At 42.7% G+C, this 16,954-nt stretch overlaps 1 protein-coding gene across 1 annotated transcript in view; it reads right to left on the bottom strand.

Annotated features, from left to right (window-relative positions):
* SH2D4B (SH2 domain containing 4B) overlaps positions 1-16,654 on the bottom strand; it is a 74,785-nt gene extending 58,131 nt beyond the window's left edge. The window contains exon 1 of the mRNA XM_043926257.1: positions 16,329-16,654. Coding sequence (XP_043782192.1) covers positions 16,329-16,512 — 184 coding nt within the window. The 5' untranslated portion in view covers positions 16,513-16,654. The remainder of the gene's footprint in view (positions 1-16,328) is intronic.
* Between the last annotated feature and the right edge of the window lie 300 nt (positions 16,655-16,954).

Raw genomic sequence — 16,954 nt, 5'->3', positions numbered from 1 at the left:
GTGGTAATACAAATAGGAAAGATTTATTTAATCAGGCAACTATTAATGGTGCATTCTGTTACTTACGGCCAACCACATTCCAAACTGATACAGAGAACAATGAAAAATAACACAGAAGCCCTAAACCCTAAGTATACTCATTAACACAAAAAGGGGAACAGAATTAATTTCTCTATTAAAAATCTGAGACTGTCAGATGTAAATAAAAAGTAAAATCCAGACACTGCCTTGGGAAAGGCCAAGTATTCTCCTTACTGGCTGCAAGGAATAATAAATCCTTGCGTCTCCCAAGCAAAAAAAAAGTAAAATCCAGTTCTGTATTATTTAAATATAACACACACGTAAAAAAGAAAAAGGTTAAAAATAGTCAGCAATAGGCTGTGCAAAGGCAAGCAAAAAGAAAGCAGAAGTGCCATTGTCAGACAGGACAAACATGTCAGACAAGGCAAAGAATATTATGTGATAATAAAAGATGCAACCCACAAAGAAACTGTAACAGTCATAAAACTTTATACAACAAACAACATAGCAGACAACTGCATAAAACAAAACTCCTAACAACTCAAAGAGAATTTGAAAATATATATATACCCATAGTGGAGAGTTCTACAATATTTATTTCAGAAGCTGGCAAGCCAAATAGATTTTAAAAATTAATAATATAAAGTTTTTGAATAATATAGTCAATAAATTTTACTTAACAACTACAGAGCTTTACTTCTTAAAGTTTAAGAATATACTTTTATTCTTCTGATCTTGCAATTTGTGAGAAAAATGTTATAGGTCATATTCTCTAATAATGACACAAAATTTAGAAATCAATGAGGGGAAATAGCCATCAAGAAAATACTCCTAGAGAACTCATGGATCTTAGGGCAAATCAAAACTAAAATTACACATCATCAAGGGGAAAAGTTGTAGCAAAAAAAACATGAGTACAAGTAACAGTAAGCTCAAAAGAAAAATTATAGGTTTAAAGCCTTTTCTTTTTGATGTCCAAGTGAAGATAAAGCTTTCTTCTCCACACATTCCCTCACTGTCCAATAGTTAGGACTCTGCCCTTTCACTGCTGAGGGCCCAGATGTAATCCCTCGTCCGGGAACTAAGATCCTACAAACCACGTAGTACAGCCAAAATAATAAAAGTTAAAATTTTTTTAAAAAGTTTAAGAAAAAAATCTCTCTTGTCCAAACACACAATATAGAAGCAAAATAACAAGAACAAATGTATAGGAATACAAGAGATACCTCCATAGTATCTCAATACTCAATATACTCAGTACCTCCAACATACCTCAATAGTAAACAGAAGTGAAGCAGTCTGCAGGGTGGAAGCCTCAGCTCCCATGTGGATCCTGAAGGAAATGGTCACCAGGAATGTGACTCCTACGGGGCAGAGGGGAATCAAACTTCTCCAGGTGAGACAGGGGCCGGAGGAGGATTCAAGTCAGGTGCTGGTGATGTGCTCGGCAAACTCAAGGGGCAGATAGGAAGTTACTATGGCTTCAGCAGAGGGAGCAAGAAGGGAAATCGCAAATGCAGTTGGAGAAGCATCAGCTTCAGTTCATTCAGCGACCCTTGCATTGGACACTGTTGACCCTGGTAAGGACTCTGCATTTTGTTCTAAGTGGGATGGGAAGTAATGACAAGTGGAGAGTGGGGAAAGTGATATAATCTCATTGATAGTTCAAAAGGCTCACTCTCCCCGTTATGTGGAAAACGGGAGACAAGGAAACCTGGAAGGACAGTGAGCATCTGTAATAGTCCAGGGGCTAGATAATCATTTCTTGGACTAACATGATCCTGGTGGAAGAAGTATAAAGTGGTTAAGATTTAGGATATATTCTGGAGGAAAGAGCAATATTTGCTTAAATTTGGGACATGAGTTGTGAAAGAAAGAGAACAAGAAACCTCCAATGTTTCCGCTTAAGCAATGGAATGAAAGGTGGTGTTACTGAAAGGAATAACATGAAAGAAATAGCTTGGATAAATCAACACTTCTGTTTGGGTCAAGTTAAGTTTGAGATGTCTATTAGACATCTTATAGGCAATCGAATAAAAGAGAGTTCAGAGGAGAGACCAGAACTAAAATATAATTTTTTACAGGCATCACTGTATAGATATTTAAAGCCATAAGACTGATGAGAGCAGATAAAGAGTGAGTATAGGAAGGAGCTAGAAGAGGTGGAAGGACAGAAGTCTAGCACATTCCAACATGTAGATAGGTGAAGGAGCCCCAAGGAGATGAAGACAAAGAAGGCTGTGAGGCAGGAGAACAACAAAAAGAGCTCAGTATCAGAGAAACCAAGGGGAGAAAGAATTTCGGGGATTAAAGAGAGGTCAACTGTGGCAAAGGCTACTGATGGGTCAACAGGATGAAGACAGAATTGACCACTGGATTCAACAACATGGAGGTCACCAACGACCTTGACAAAGGTGATTTCATGAGTCTGTGAAAGGGAACACTTAGAAACCTTTAGAGGAAAATATAAAAGCATATCATTATTACTTTGGGGAAGGAAAGAATTTCTTCTATGAGATATAAAAAGAATATAAGAGACAATGTTGATGTATTTGAATACAGATTAAAGCTTAAAATTTTCTCACACAAAAAAATACCACAAAGACAATTAAAAATCAGCCACCAACTGAGAGAAGATACTTGGGGTATGCACAAGTGTCAAATAATTGCACCAATTAATAAAAGCAATAGTAACAGTTAACATCTACTGAAGGCTTATATGCTATTCACGGTTCAACATATTTTACATGTATTAACTTATTAATGTCTAGAACAATCTTTCTTTACTAGAGTCCTGTGAGAGAAATAAGCCCTATAAAACATAATTTGAATGGTGATTTTTTTTTCTCAGTTCTCTAAGAATGGTATATAGATAGTACTAGTCAAGATGCATTGTAGAAAAGTCAACTCATTACATACTATGTATCCTGTCAAGCAACTATTGTCAAATAATTTGCTAAGACCCCTTTATATTCTTTAAAAATATTGAGCATCTCAAAGAATTTTTGTTTATGTGGATTATACCTATCAAAATTTGCCATATTCAAAATTAAAACAGAAAATTATAATATATATATTTATTTAAAATAATAACATATCAGGACTTCCTCAGTGTCCAGTGGTTAAAACTCTGTGCTTCCACTGCAGGAAGCAGGGATTCAATCCGTGGTCAGGAAGTAAGATCCCACATGCTGCAGGGCATGATCAAAAAAGATAAAATAATAGCAAATCCATTACATAATAACATATACAACACTTTTATGAAAAATAGATATATATTTTAAAATAAAATATATTTAATTGGGAGAGTGGCTTCATTTTCCATTTTTGCAAATCCTTTGAATGTCCAACTTAATAGAAAGCAGCTGGACTCTGTTGCAGTACATAATTTTAGTTGAAGCATATAAAAAAAAATTAACTTCACACAGACATATAATAGGAAAGAGAAGAAAACAGAAAAATCCATGCTTTTTCAGATATTATAGATAATCTTCTATTATACCACACCAAAACTAAAGTGGTAGTTTCTTAAATGTTTGTTGTGATGTGAAATCTGAAACAATATCAGTGAATTTATTGTACTTTGTCCTATTAAAATTCATAGGGCATGTTCATCTCCTAGTTTTGGTCAATGTATCATGGTGACATAAGATGTAACCATTAGTGGAAGCTAGATGCAGAGCATAAGGGAAACTCTCTGAAGGACACTCTCTGAAGGAAACAACTGAAACTCTTCTATAAGTCTAAGGTTACTTCAAAATTAAAAAGTAAAAATTTTTAAGCAAAATAAAACTAAAATCCATTGGTTTATGTTGCACTTTGAAAAGATCTTTCACTCATGCATGATTTAGCAACTTTTCTCATTGTTCCTTTGGAAAATACTGGTCCATTGAGTCGAGCAGATCTTCCAAATGTGGACACATTTTATTTTACAATACATAAAATCATGTCTGTTAATATCACTTCAAACCTCAAAGAAAAGCCTCTACGTATTGGAAATCTAATAAGCTCATTGTGGCTGATATAAGTTTTCAAAAAATTCTAATTTTTGCTTGAAAGCTCGAAGTTTATCACTGCCTTAAATTTTATCAGTTGTTTTCTTTGAAGTGAGAGTCACTTTATTAATTTTCAAATACCCAAGTTTGAAAAAAGACATAGTTTGTCAGTCTTCTTTCAAATAAAAATGGCATTCCATGAAAAAAGAGGCTAGTTCAGCACATAACTCAAAAAACCACATACTGCTTTTCCTCAGGACAGCCATCATACTTCAGTATGCAGCAGAAATGGCTTATGCAGCCTTTCTGTTTGTCACACAATAAAATAATAAGGTTTACTGTTTCATCAAGGAGTGAAACCATCATCAATTTTACTGTGAGTGTATGATGATGAAAAAATATAATCATTTCACTCCTACAAGACTGGAAAGAATAAAAATGCCTGATGAAAAAGTCTGCTTGTTGGAAAGGATATGGAACAATGATAATTCTTATAAATTGCTGATGGTAGAAGGTACTGATACAATCACTTTGATGATATTTAGTAATGTTGAATATGCTACACATTATTACCAAGCACTTCCAAGTACATATGTGCCCAGGAAAACCTGAATAAAAAGGTTCGTGGAAACACTGTCCAAAATATTAAAAATCAGAAACAACATAAATGACCAATAAAGGAAAACAGATAAATACATTTTGGTATGTTTTTATAATGCAGTACTCCATAGCAAGAAAAATAAACAGGTTTGAACAACACAGACTTATCTCTTTAAAAAATGCAGAACCAATAAATTAAATTCAGACTGCATATAGTATAATGTCATTCATATAATGATTAAGCAACATACTGCTTACAAAATATATATTAAAGTACAGAAAAGATATAAGGATGATACATTTTGTATTTATAACAGGCTTCCATTTGGGAAGAGTGATGAGTGAAATTTTAGAAAGATATTGAAGTGTGAAATATACCTTAATAAAAATGAAGAAGGTAGGACTTCCCTAGTGGTCCTGTAGCAAAGACTCTGCACTCCCAGTGTAGAAGGTCAGGTCTGACCACTGTTCAGGGAACTAGATTCATGTCACATGCCGCAGCTAAGACCTGGCATAGCCAAATAAAGAATTTTTTTTAAACAAAGAAGGCACCATGTTAACCCTTAGTAATATGGGTCCATAAGTACATATTACACTACATTTTTTTTTTTTTTTGAGAGTCCCTTGGACTGCAAGCAGATCCAACCAGTCCATCCTAAAGGAGGTCAGTCCTCAGTGTTCATTGGAAGGACTGATGCTGAAGCTGAAACTCCAATACTTTGGTCACCTGATGCGAAGAGTTGACTCGCTGGAAAAGACCCTGATGCTGGGAGGGATTGGGGACAGGAGGAGAAGGAGACGACAGAGGATGAGATGGCTGATGGCATCACCGACTCGATGGGCATGAGTTTGAGTAAACTCCAGGAGTTGGTGATGGACAGGGAGGCGTGGCGTGCTGCGATTCATGGGGTGGCAAAGAGTCGGACACGACTGAGCGACTGAACTGAACTGAACTGAACACTACTTACTATTTTTGTCTATATGTTTAAATATTTTACAGTGAGAAATTTTTAAAGCTTTCTTTTAAAAAAAAAAGATGAAACATGAATAAACTAAGTTCTCAATCTAAGATATTAATAAAAAAATAAATAAAAATAGAAAAGAATTACCAAAGAAAAAACTAATATTAGAGAATATACAGCATATATATTATAAACACAGCCAAACATTTGTTCTTTGAAAAAATGTAATATGATAGGAAACCACCCAGCATGCTTAAATTAAAACATATATATATATATAAACATATATATGTTATACACATATTATATATGTTTATATATATATATGGCATTAGGAATAAAAAAGAGAGTGTTAAACAAGAACTGATTAAAAGAGAGTATCAAGGACTTCCCTGGTGGTACAGTGAATGAGAATTTGCCTGCCAACGCAGGGGACACGGGTTTGATCCCTGACCCAGAAGATTCCGCATGCCACGGAGCAATTAAGTCCCAGTACCACAGCGACTGAAGCCTGCGCTCCCTGGAGCCTGTGCTCTGCAACAAGAGAAACCACCACATCGAGAGCCCGCCAACCACAACAAAGAGGAGCCCCCACTCTCTGCAACTGGCAACAAAGACCCAGCACAGCCAAAACTAAATCAATCAATAAAAGAGAGTATCATGTACTATTCTGTATTAATAGATTTGAAAATATAGATATAGGCATAAATCTTCATAATCTTAAATTAGACAATGGTTTCTTAGATATGACACCAAAAGCATAAACAACAAAATATATATATGTGATTTGGACTTCATCAAAATTTGATACTTAAAACTTTTGTGTTTCAAAGGATGCCATCAAGAAAGTGAAGGGCAGCTCAAAGAGTGGGAGTAAATATTTGCAGATCATATATCTGATAAAGGACTTGCGTCTAGAGTACATAAAAATTCTTACAACTCAATAATAAAAAGACAATTCAGTCAAAAAATGGGCAAAGGATCTAGACATTTCTCCAAAGAAGATATACAGATGTCCAGCAGGCACAAGAAAAGATGCTCAACATCTTTACTCATCAGGCAAATCAAAACCACAATGACATAACACTTCACACCTCCCAGGATGGATTTAACCAAAAACATAAATAATAAAGAGTACTGGTGAGGGTGTGGAGAAATTGGAACTCTTATCCACTGCTTGTGGAAAATTAAAATGGTGTAACTGTTTTGGAAAACAATCTACCAATTCCCCAAGTTATTAAACATAAGTTATCAGAAGATCTGGAAATCCCGCTCATAGATACACACCCAAGAGAAATGAAAACATACATCCACACAAAAACTTGCACATGAATGTTTACAGAAGCATTATTCATAATAGTCAAAAGTGAGAACCCAAATATTCTTTAAGAGATGAATGGATAAACAAAATGTGATACATGCATATAATGGAATCTTATCCAGCCATAAAAAGAATGACATACGGATATATGCTACATTGTGGATGGACCTTGAAAACATTATGCTAAGTGCAAGAAGCCAGTCACAAAATTCCACATATTATATTATTCCATCCATATGAAAGTCCAGAATAGAGAAATCCAGAGACCTAAAGAAGACTTCATGCTAAGTCGCTTCAGTCGTGTCCGACTCTTTACAACCCTATAGACTGTAGCCCACCAGGCTCCTCTGTCCATGAGATTCTCCAGGCAAGAATATTGGAGTGGGTTGCCATGCCCTCCTCCAGGGGATCTTCCTGACCCAGGGATTGGACCTGTGTCTTTTATGTCTCCTGCATTGGCAGCCAAGTTTTTTACCACTAGCACCACCTGGGAAGCCCCTAAAGAATATTAGTGGTAAAAAATAAATAAATAAATAAATAAAAATTTTAAAAAAAAGAATATTAGTGGTTACTAAAGGCTGGAGCAGGGAGAGAGGGGCCTGAAGGGTACTAGTAAAAGTCTACGAGTTTTCTTGAGGGATGAAAATATTCTAAAATTGATTGTGGTGATGATTGCACATCTCTGTGAATATACTAAAAACCATTTAGTTGTACACATTAAATGGGTGACTTGTATACACTTTAAACAGGTGACTTGTATGGTTTATGAATTATGTCTCAATAAAGCTGTTCTGGACAACAACAAGAAAAACTCTCCTGGCGATTATTTGATACAGTAATTTAAAAAATTAGCTAAGGTATAGAAGTCCAAACAAGATATGGACAAACTTAACCTAACCAACATCTATAGAACAGTCCACACTATAATGGAACACTTTCTTTCAAGTGCACACAGAACACTCACCTGGATAGACTACATTCTCGGCCATTATAAAAGAAACAAGAAGTTTTAAACATTTGAAATCATTGATGGAAAGTATAGGGAACCCAACCATGGTAGCCAGATAATAAGCATATCCATGAGATGATAAGATAAAAATAAATGCTCCCTGAGGCCCCAAATCATGTCATTTTGAAAGGACAGGCAGCAAACCGGTATGGAAATGCACCTGAAGAATTTAAACCCCAAAGCTAAATGCAAAATCTGGTTTCAAATGAGAGAATCCTAGGAAGCTTTGCTAATTTTTAATGTGAGAAAACCTGGAAAGCAGTGATGCTAGTAGCCACTCCGAGAGATAACAGAGGGGCCGGCAGCTGCCTGCAACCTGCTACTTCAGCATGACTCCACTAAGGAGAGCTGAGACCTGGCGTCAGGTTACAGGGAGTCACGAGATAACCAGGTGGTGGCCTTTCTCAGAAACTGCCCCTGCTGACCTCCACGTGGAAGAGGAAGCAGTGAGGTGGACAGGGAAGAAGGGAGGTGACAGGCATAAACACCCCTCAACGAGCAAGGGGAGAAAATACAACCCCAGCAGCTCAGCCTGGCATGCCCAGCTGAGGTCCTGCAACAGGCAGGAGGAGTTTCCCTCCAGCTAGAGTTGAGCAAAACTCCATCTGCTTAATCAGTCCATGCACTCCAGGAAACCAACTTACAGTTACCAGGGAGGAAAGAGGGGGTGGGGTAAACTGGGAGACTGGAATTGACATATACACATTACTATATATAAAATGGATAACTATTAAGGATCTATTGTATAGCACAGGGAACTCTACGCAACACTCTGTAATGCCCTGTATGGGAAAAGAATCTTAAAAAAAAGTGGATATATGTGTATGCGTAACTGGTTCACTTTGCTGTACCCCTGAAATTAACAGAGCACTGTAAATCATCTACACTCCAAAAAAAATTTTTAACTAGAGAAAAAAATATACAGCCCATGGGCTCTTGGCAGCATCCAGGAAAATAGTGAGGGGTAGGCGGGCAGGAGAATCCCATCCCCATGGACCAAGCTCTTCGGGAACTTGCAGAAACTCTCTCCTTCTTTATATGTCTCTCCTTAGCCTTGTAGGAGAAGCCCCATCAACATTACTACTATCAAACTTCTTTAACTTTTGCCAGTATTATTGTTTTAATTGGCAATGACATACCTTATTAGTGAGGCTGAAAACCTTTCCGCATGGTCACTGTGGATTTGAAATTTCACTCTTGTGAGTGACTTGTTCATATCTTTCCTCCATTTTTCTACTATTTTTCTTTTGCTGATTGGGGAAGTTTCTTTCATCTCTGGATACAAATCCTTTGCCTGTTACAAATATTTTCCTCTCATTTATCTCTCCTGTTTTGTTTTCTTTTTAAACTCAGTTTGGTATCTTTTATAAAGATTTTTAAAATTTAGTCATATTTATCTTTATTTCCCTTATTTTTCTTGCTGTGTCTTATTTTAAGAAAGCCTTCACTCTCCCAAATATGCTCTCATATTTTCCTTGATTACTTCTAGAATTTTGTTTTTGCTTTTCCTACATTGGTCTTTAGTCACCTGGAATATGTCATTTCACCATAAGAGTAGCTGTGAGAAGGAGGAAGATGCTGTGCCGTGAAGTGTGGGGAACTGGAGCCCCAACGAGCCTGGACCCAGATTCTAACTCCACCTCAGCTCAAACGGAGATGATAACCTATTTTGCTAATTTGACAACATACATCTTAAAGTCTCTGAAATCAGGATGTGTCTTATAAACAATGGTGTATCATGGTTTCATTTACAGCTTTCTTGTTACTGCTACTGCTAAGTCACTGCAGTCGTGTCCAACTCTGTGCGACCCCATCCCTGGGATTCTCCAGGCAAGAATACTGGAGTGGGTTGCCATTTCCTTCTCCAATGCATAAAAGTGAAAAGTGAAAGGGAAGTCACTCAGTCGTGTCCGACTCTTAGCGACCCCATGGACTGCAGCCTACCAGGCTCCTCCGTCCATGGGATTTTCCAGGCACTAGAGTGGGGTGCCATTGCCTTCTCCGACAGCTTTCTTAGTAGTATATAAAAATAGTGTGTCTTTCAAGCTCCAGCATCTTAGATTTCATGAATCTAAGGTGGGCATGCTGATTTTCTTCAACTCCCTTTTTAGATTTCTCTGTTAGATTCAACAGTTTTTCAGTAGATCCACTTAGAGGGCAATGAGTTTGCAGGAACACTGGGGAATAAGGGGCTTGGAAGCCCTGGATTTGGGGGCTGTAACTCTTTGTAACCCATCTTAGATTTCATGAAACACAAAGGACCCAATCTCAGGTCCCTAAGGCAGTAAGATAAACAGGTACTTCAGGGGCCCAGGACAGGTGAGACATTCCATCTGGGTGAGTTCTCCTTCATTCCAGAGAAAGCAGCTGCTCTGAGGCCTCATTCTTCCTGCAACCCTGGCCCTTCCTCCTTAGCCTCCAGAACCTGAGCCTCCATTCCAGGAACCCCTCAGGCCCCCTTCTCCAAAACCTTCAGTGGGACAAGGGCATACCTTCAGTTGTCTGCCAGATCCAGGATGCTCAGAGCTGACAGTTAAGGGCTCCATCTAAAGCTGATCTCTGTCCATATTCAACAAGACTGCACCCTCACCCCTAGGGACACCCACACCTGCTGGGCACCAGAAGCGATTAAGGCGGGTGCCCCCACATCCTCTCGCAGCAGCTTCTGCCTAGCTCCTCCCACTGCCCACCTGGTGAGCCTGTGGTTTTGTAGCTTCTACAAATGCTGGAGACAGGGAGCTAAGGGCTCTGGCAGAGCTGCCTCGGTCAGAACCCTGGCACTGGGCTCAGGGAAGGCCAGGAGGACACGGTGTGGGCCGGGGGCTGCAGAGGCCCCAGCCACGGCCAGTGTGAGATCTTTGCACACTTCAGCCTCACAGCCACCCAGAAAGCCCCTGCCTCATCCCAGATGAAGGGAAGCAGAGTGACACCCCAAAGAATTACAGCCCCCAATCCAGGGCTTCCATGCCCTTGATTCCCCAATATTCCTACATACTCACTGTCCTCTAAGTGGAGCTACAGGAAAACTGTTGGCACTAATAGAGAAATTTAAAAAGGGAGTTGAAGAAAATCAGCATGCCCACCACAACATGACAGCAAGAACAGGGATGGGGCAGGAGACAGCTTCAAATACGGATTCCCTTCATGTTTAATAACTTCTGTGTGACGTGCTAAGAATCCAAACAGTGAGGGGTGTGCTGCTGGGGTGGCCAAATCATTTGTACAAGGCGGCAGGGAGGGGATAAAATATTTATCACTTTCCCCTCAGAGGAAAAATTGTGGGGAACTAGCAGTACAAAGTGGAGTTAGTGTCCAAGTAATTATTGTTATTACCACTTGATTATAAAACCACTATTGGCATAAAAAATAAGTCTTGAAAGATAGCTAAACAAAATCAATCTAAAATTCTTGATTATACCAACAAAACCATGGAGAGGGATATTAAAATATCCTTGTTTCTCATCTTCAATCTATAACATTTCATTCCTGATAAAGGTAAAATGGATTCAAGTACATATTTTTAAAGCTTTAAACGAATATACACTATTTAATATACACTTCAATCGACTCCCTTTAAAAAAATGATAGTATCAAAAGGAGGGGGGAAGAAAATATACAAGGAAATGAACACTAGGCAGATGCAAAGGAAAAAAGCAGAGTCAGTCAACCTAAAATCTAAGCCAAAATCCTAAAAAAAGAAATGAGAAGGAAGGACTTACCCAGCATCCAGTGGTTAAGACTCCACCTTCCAATGCAAGGCGTGTGGGTTTGATCCCTGGGGATCTTCCCAACCCTGGGATCAAGCCCATGTCTCCTGCATGGCAGGCAGATTCTTTATCACTGAGTCACCTGGGAATCCCACAGCTCACAGCCTTCTACTCAAAAGAGAAATCCTTTAATACCTGTCTCCTCAACCAAGCCCTTTGACACAGCATGCACACCGGGGTCTCAGCAGCTCCCTGCCCACAGCCAGCCCCAACCATAATCCTCAGGTTTGTTCCACTTGCTAGAACGGACACGACGCAGCCACAGCCATGCTGACACGGCATGTGCAGGCTGATGGAAGAGACAGACCGTAAACAAGCACACAGACATGAGAGAAAAGAAGACGATAACAACAAAGGCAAATCCAGAGACAGAAAGCAGATCAGTGCTTGCCAGGGGCTGTGGGGGGCAAGGATGGGACATGACCAAGTAATGGATATGGGCTTTCCTTCTGGGGTGATGTATATGACATGAATGGTGGTTGCACAACATTCTAAATGTACTGAATGTCACGGAGTTGCACACTTTAAAATGGTTAAAATAGTAACTTTTATGTTGTGTATATTTTACCACACACACAAAAAATGATACTTTCAGATGAGGTAAGTGCTTTGAAGGAATTCAGGCTGGATGTTATAAGAAAGACAAGGGTGGGGTCCTTGAGAGCAGGAAATCAGTGAAGAGCTCAACATTTAACTGAGAAATGAACGAAGGGGAGAACCCAGGCTCATGAGGATTTGGGAACAGAGTATTCCATGCAGAGAGACACAAAAGGGCTGGAAACTGGGCTGGAGAATGGGCAGAGGCCCTCAAAAAGCATTTGTGTTCCTTTGAGTGCAATGGAAGCCACTGGGGCAGTGAGATCCCTGAGTCTAATGTGTTAAAAGGGCACTTTGGCTGTTCTGCAGAGAAAGGTCCTAGGGCATGAGCCTGAGGCAGGGGGACAGCTGAGAAGATGGATGCATTGGGAATGTCTGCAGGCTAGTACAGGTTCCCACGCCCGGAAAGGGAACAGACTGAGGCTAGGAGGGTCCAGGCCCAGCAGGAGAGGTTGCCATGGCTACTGGAAGGTTCCCAGGAAACAGAGACAAGGTGGATGCCCAGGGAGAAAGACCGTATCCTACAGCTTTCATTAGAGCATGGACCAGGCCTACCTGGCCACCAAGTCCAGGGCAGACGCACAGCGGGAATGGCTGAGAGCTGAGACGGGATGCTGGATCGTGTGTCTCCTTCCAGCCCCAGGTCAGGGCTGCTTGCGGGAGTGGCAAAGGATGGGAGGACAGAAAGAGGTGGGCCTAGCAGGTGGGAGCTGCCTCTAGACCCTTGGGGAACGGAAGCCGTGGGGGCTGGACAGCCGGACTTACAGTCTTCCATAGGCTGGACCGAGGGGCAGGCACAAGGCTGGCTGGGTGGGTGAGCATAAGGCACCTCCGTGAAGCTGCAGGTTTGGCTTGCAGTGTGGCCAATGTCAGCCATGTTAAAGGAGAGAGCAGGAAGGAGAGTGGGGGAAGAGATCTGGACCCCACAAAGAGGATGTCCAGACAGATAAGAAGATGGTCATGGAGAAACCAATTTAACACTGAGAGAGACTGCCAATCGTGGCCAGAACCAGCAAGACCAAGTGGAGAGCCTGTCTGGGTCACTGCAGCAGTAGGAACATGTGTCCTGAGTCCTGTGTCCCAGGTGAAACACAGCTCCAGCCCCAAGAAACCCCAGAAAGGGCCAGGAGGTTGTGAAGGCTGTAAGAACCCACATCGCATGTGAGGAGCTGCAGAGTCACCATCATGCTTAATGGCGGTGGCTTAAATCTAGCAGAATGTAATGTGATAACACACCTTCCTGGAGTCTCAACAAACAACACAAATTTCCATCAGACATCAAATTTTGCCAGAAACGTGACAAACTAGCAAATATGATGGGAAATGTGAAAACAACGGAGGCTGAGGGTCTCTTCTACGACAGGGCAGAACACCAGAAGTGTCTCAGCAAAGTACAAAATAAAACCAAAAAGACACACCTGCATGATCAGGGGAGTGAGATGCACCCAGCCATGACCATCCTCTTTCAGCCCAGCTCACTTCTGCGGACCATCCCAGGACCAGAACAACCACCGAGTTTCTATAACCGGAATAATCCATATCACCAGTGTTTATCCCTACCCTCTGCAGGCAAAACCGGAAAGCAGAGACATTCTCAGCGTCAGGATGCACCTTGCCCTGCCTGAGTCCTAGGGACAGCGAGATCAGGCCTGCTAGGAGCTGAGAAGTGTCCTCAGAAGAAAGAGGGTGGGATGGAGTTCTCCAGGGACAAATGGGACTTGGGAGATCAATGGGCAGGAGGAGGTGCAAGGTCATTCCAGGCTGACAGGAACTAAGTTGTGCTCAGGGATCCCAAGAGGCTGGCACACACAACAGGACGCAGCAGGTGCTTCCTTCAGGACAGATTGGAGGGAGGGAGGCACAAGCTGGGAAGGAAGTGTCTGTGAAAGGAAGGAAGAGAAAAGATCCAGCTGATAGAGCCTGTGCCTGCACACCCTGCCCTGAGCCACCCCATGGCTGCTTCTTTCCCAAGTCTCACTCCTGACACTCCCGTTGGCACGCTCTCTTGGATCCGATCTGTTTACCCATGGATGCAAGAGCTGAAGCTCTGTCCAGTTCACCAAGATCAGAGCTTAGTGATGCTGGCTAAAGGTATGAATGAATGAACCAATGAATACACACACAGATCATCCATTGAATTGAAGCACTGAGTTCAGAAGTGAATGAATAGAAAAACGTCAGTCACTGGACCAAGGTCAAAGTCACAGGATATTCATCCCGACTGTATTCTTAGCAGTTAGGTGACTTTGGAGGATTGGGCTGTGGTTTCCTCATCTGAGACTGGGTCACAGGGTTATGGGGGCATTCAGTGAGGGCAAGCACATGGTAAATATTAAAGGTCTCAGACAAGGTGGGGTGGTTGTTGCAACCCTTTATCAAGATTCCAGGATGAGAAGCAGGCAATGTGCACCCAGACCCATACTAAGAAACTCTTCAGCCTCTGGGGCTGAGCCTGCCCCCAGGGCTTCCCTGAGGTCATCCCAGAAAGCTCTGGGACTGAAGAAAAGAGCTGAGATCTGAGCAGGATCCTGACCTGGAATACACACACTCCTCCTTGTCTCCATTCTTTATAAATCAGAAAATTAATTATCTGGAAAAGAGTCTTCTGCACCAGAAACCCAAATGAGCTTAATGTATAATTTATGCACGAAAATGTAGATGTCAACGTGTGACAAATCATAGTAAAAATATTTTTGTAGTTAAAGCTTTAGGCATCTGTCTTCCTCCCAGAAGAGTCACGGCATCAATGACATGCGACCCCAGGGCTCTGGGCGGGGGCGGGGGGGTGGCAGGAAGGTGGCCTGTCTTTTTCACCAGCAGTGATGAAGCTGCCAGTGCAGTCCCAGCCTTGGCACCAGCCACAGGCAGCCAAGTCATAGCTCTGCCTCCCTGGGGTCCTACTCTGTCTTGCTCAAAATGGGGATTTCACACTCTGTGGAGCTCTGTGTTAGACCCAAGGGTGGAAGATGGAATGAAGAATGATCTCACTCCCGGAGCTTTGAGTCCCCTGGGAGAGCCAGGCAAGCAGAGGATCAAAGACACTGACAGTGTGGCAAGTGCCAGGGCAGGGATGGGTCCAAGCAGTCACCAAGGAGCAAGTACCTCTCTGTGCCAGGAGCATCCCCGAGAGACTGCAAGAGGCAGGGGCCAGAACTAAAGGAGGATAAAGGCAGGAGAACATTCCCCCATGAGAAGAATCATGCATGTAAAGAGAGAGGCTACAGCAAGATGGCCAGATGGGTGCAGGTGTGGCCTGAAGCACATAGCAGGGGCTAATGGTGAGCCAGAGTGAAGAGAGGGAGCCAGGTCACCAAGGGGCCTGTATGTCTATCGAGAAGCAGAATCTTGTCCCAGACTGAAAACTTACAAACTGATCAAGGCTACACCTCACTCTGGTCAACAGTACAGAGGCTAAGAGGAGGGCTATTGTGGACAGCCAATGAGAAGGAAGACGAACAGATTTTGTGAATGGTTAAGTGCAGCATCCACATACAGTGCCCTCCCCAGCAGGGTCTCGCATCTTGCACAACTCAGCAGCCCGCCTGCTTCAGATGTGCCCTCGCTCACAGGTGCCCCAGTCCACAGCCTTGACTGGCACATCACTGCATGGTAACTACCTGAAATGTGGACTGAATGCTTGCTTCTCATCTGCAGTTGCTATTGCCTTTGAGGCTGGTCACTCTTAATGCAGGTCCAGGGGCTCCAGCACAACCGGAAGCATCTCTCACACAAGGACAGGGAGAGGAGGGGCACAGGGCACCGAGCTGGGACCACTGAGCTGCACTCGCAAGGGAGGGAGGGGTGGTGTGTCTTTGTTGCACCCTGCCCTCTGCCCATGCCATCAGGGTCCCCAGGCAGTCCCCTATGCAGCCTTGGAGCCCTGCATAAAAGAGAGGCACCCAGGCTAATGGGATAGGATGCTCACAGAACAAGGGTTTCAAGACCCTGACCCTCATCCCATCAGTACATATTTTAAAGAACACAGCCTCATATTACCAACTTTTCCATCTCCCAGGAGGCCAGGGCCCAGGCCTTTGGTTACTCCCAGCCACCTACCTCGCTTGACCTTGGGGGGCCTGAGGCCCTCGACCTGGGCCAGGGCCTCCCAAGCCTCACGCTCCCTCCAGCGTCTCAGCTGCTCCTCGCGCATTTTGTAGAAGAGGATGTGCTTCTGCACATCGCTGAGCTCAGCGAGGAGCTCAGGGTCGATGTACATGTCATGCAGAATCTGCTGAAGCATGGCGCCACCCGGGATGCGCACACCAGCAGGACACCCCAGGCGAGTCCTCACCCTGGGCTCCTCACGCCACAGCCACTCCCAGAGCCCCTTCTCCGGACAGCATTGTCACTCTGCCACAGCTCCCAGCCAATGACGAACTCATCTCCTCTGCTCGGGACAACAAGAGGGATCAGGCAGCTGGAAGGAAAGAGGCAGCCAAGACCTGCAATGGAGATCCAGCACCTGGAACAGTCTAGTCCTTCTGCTGGGTCCCCAGGAGGCTGGGCCGTGGCCTCCCCTGGGCTCTCAGACGATGGAAGAGTCGAAGCCTCTAGCTCTGTGGCAATGCCCAGGCCCGGCCCTGCCTGGCCCCGCAGGTGTCGAGTGATCTGTTAGTGGAAGGTAACGATGACACCAGCTGTATCAATGACACTGCCCCAGCCAACCAGGAACCGATCTTTCC

This window comes from Cervus elaphus, chromosome 15 (assembly GCF_910594005.1).
Source record: "Cervus elaphus chromosome 15, mCerEla1.1, whole genome shotgun sequence".
In the NCBI taxonomy this organism is placed as follows: Eukaryota; Metazoa; Chordata; class Mammalia; order Artiodactyla; family Cervidae; genus Cervus; species Cervus elaphus.
Note: the sequence above shows the minus strand (reverse complement) of the source record. Positions and strands in the feature narration are given on the sequence as shown.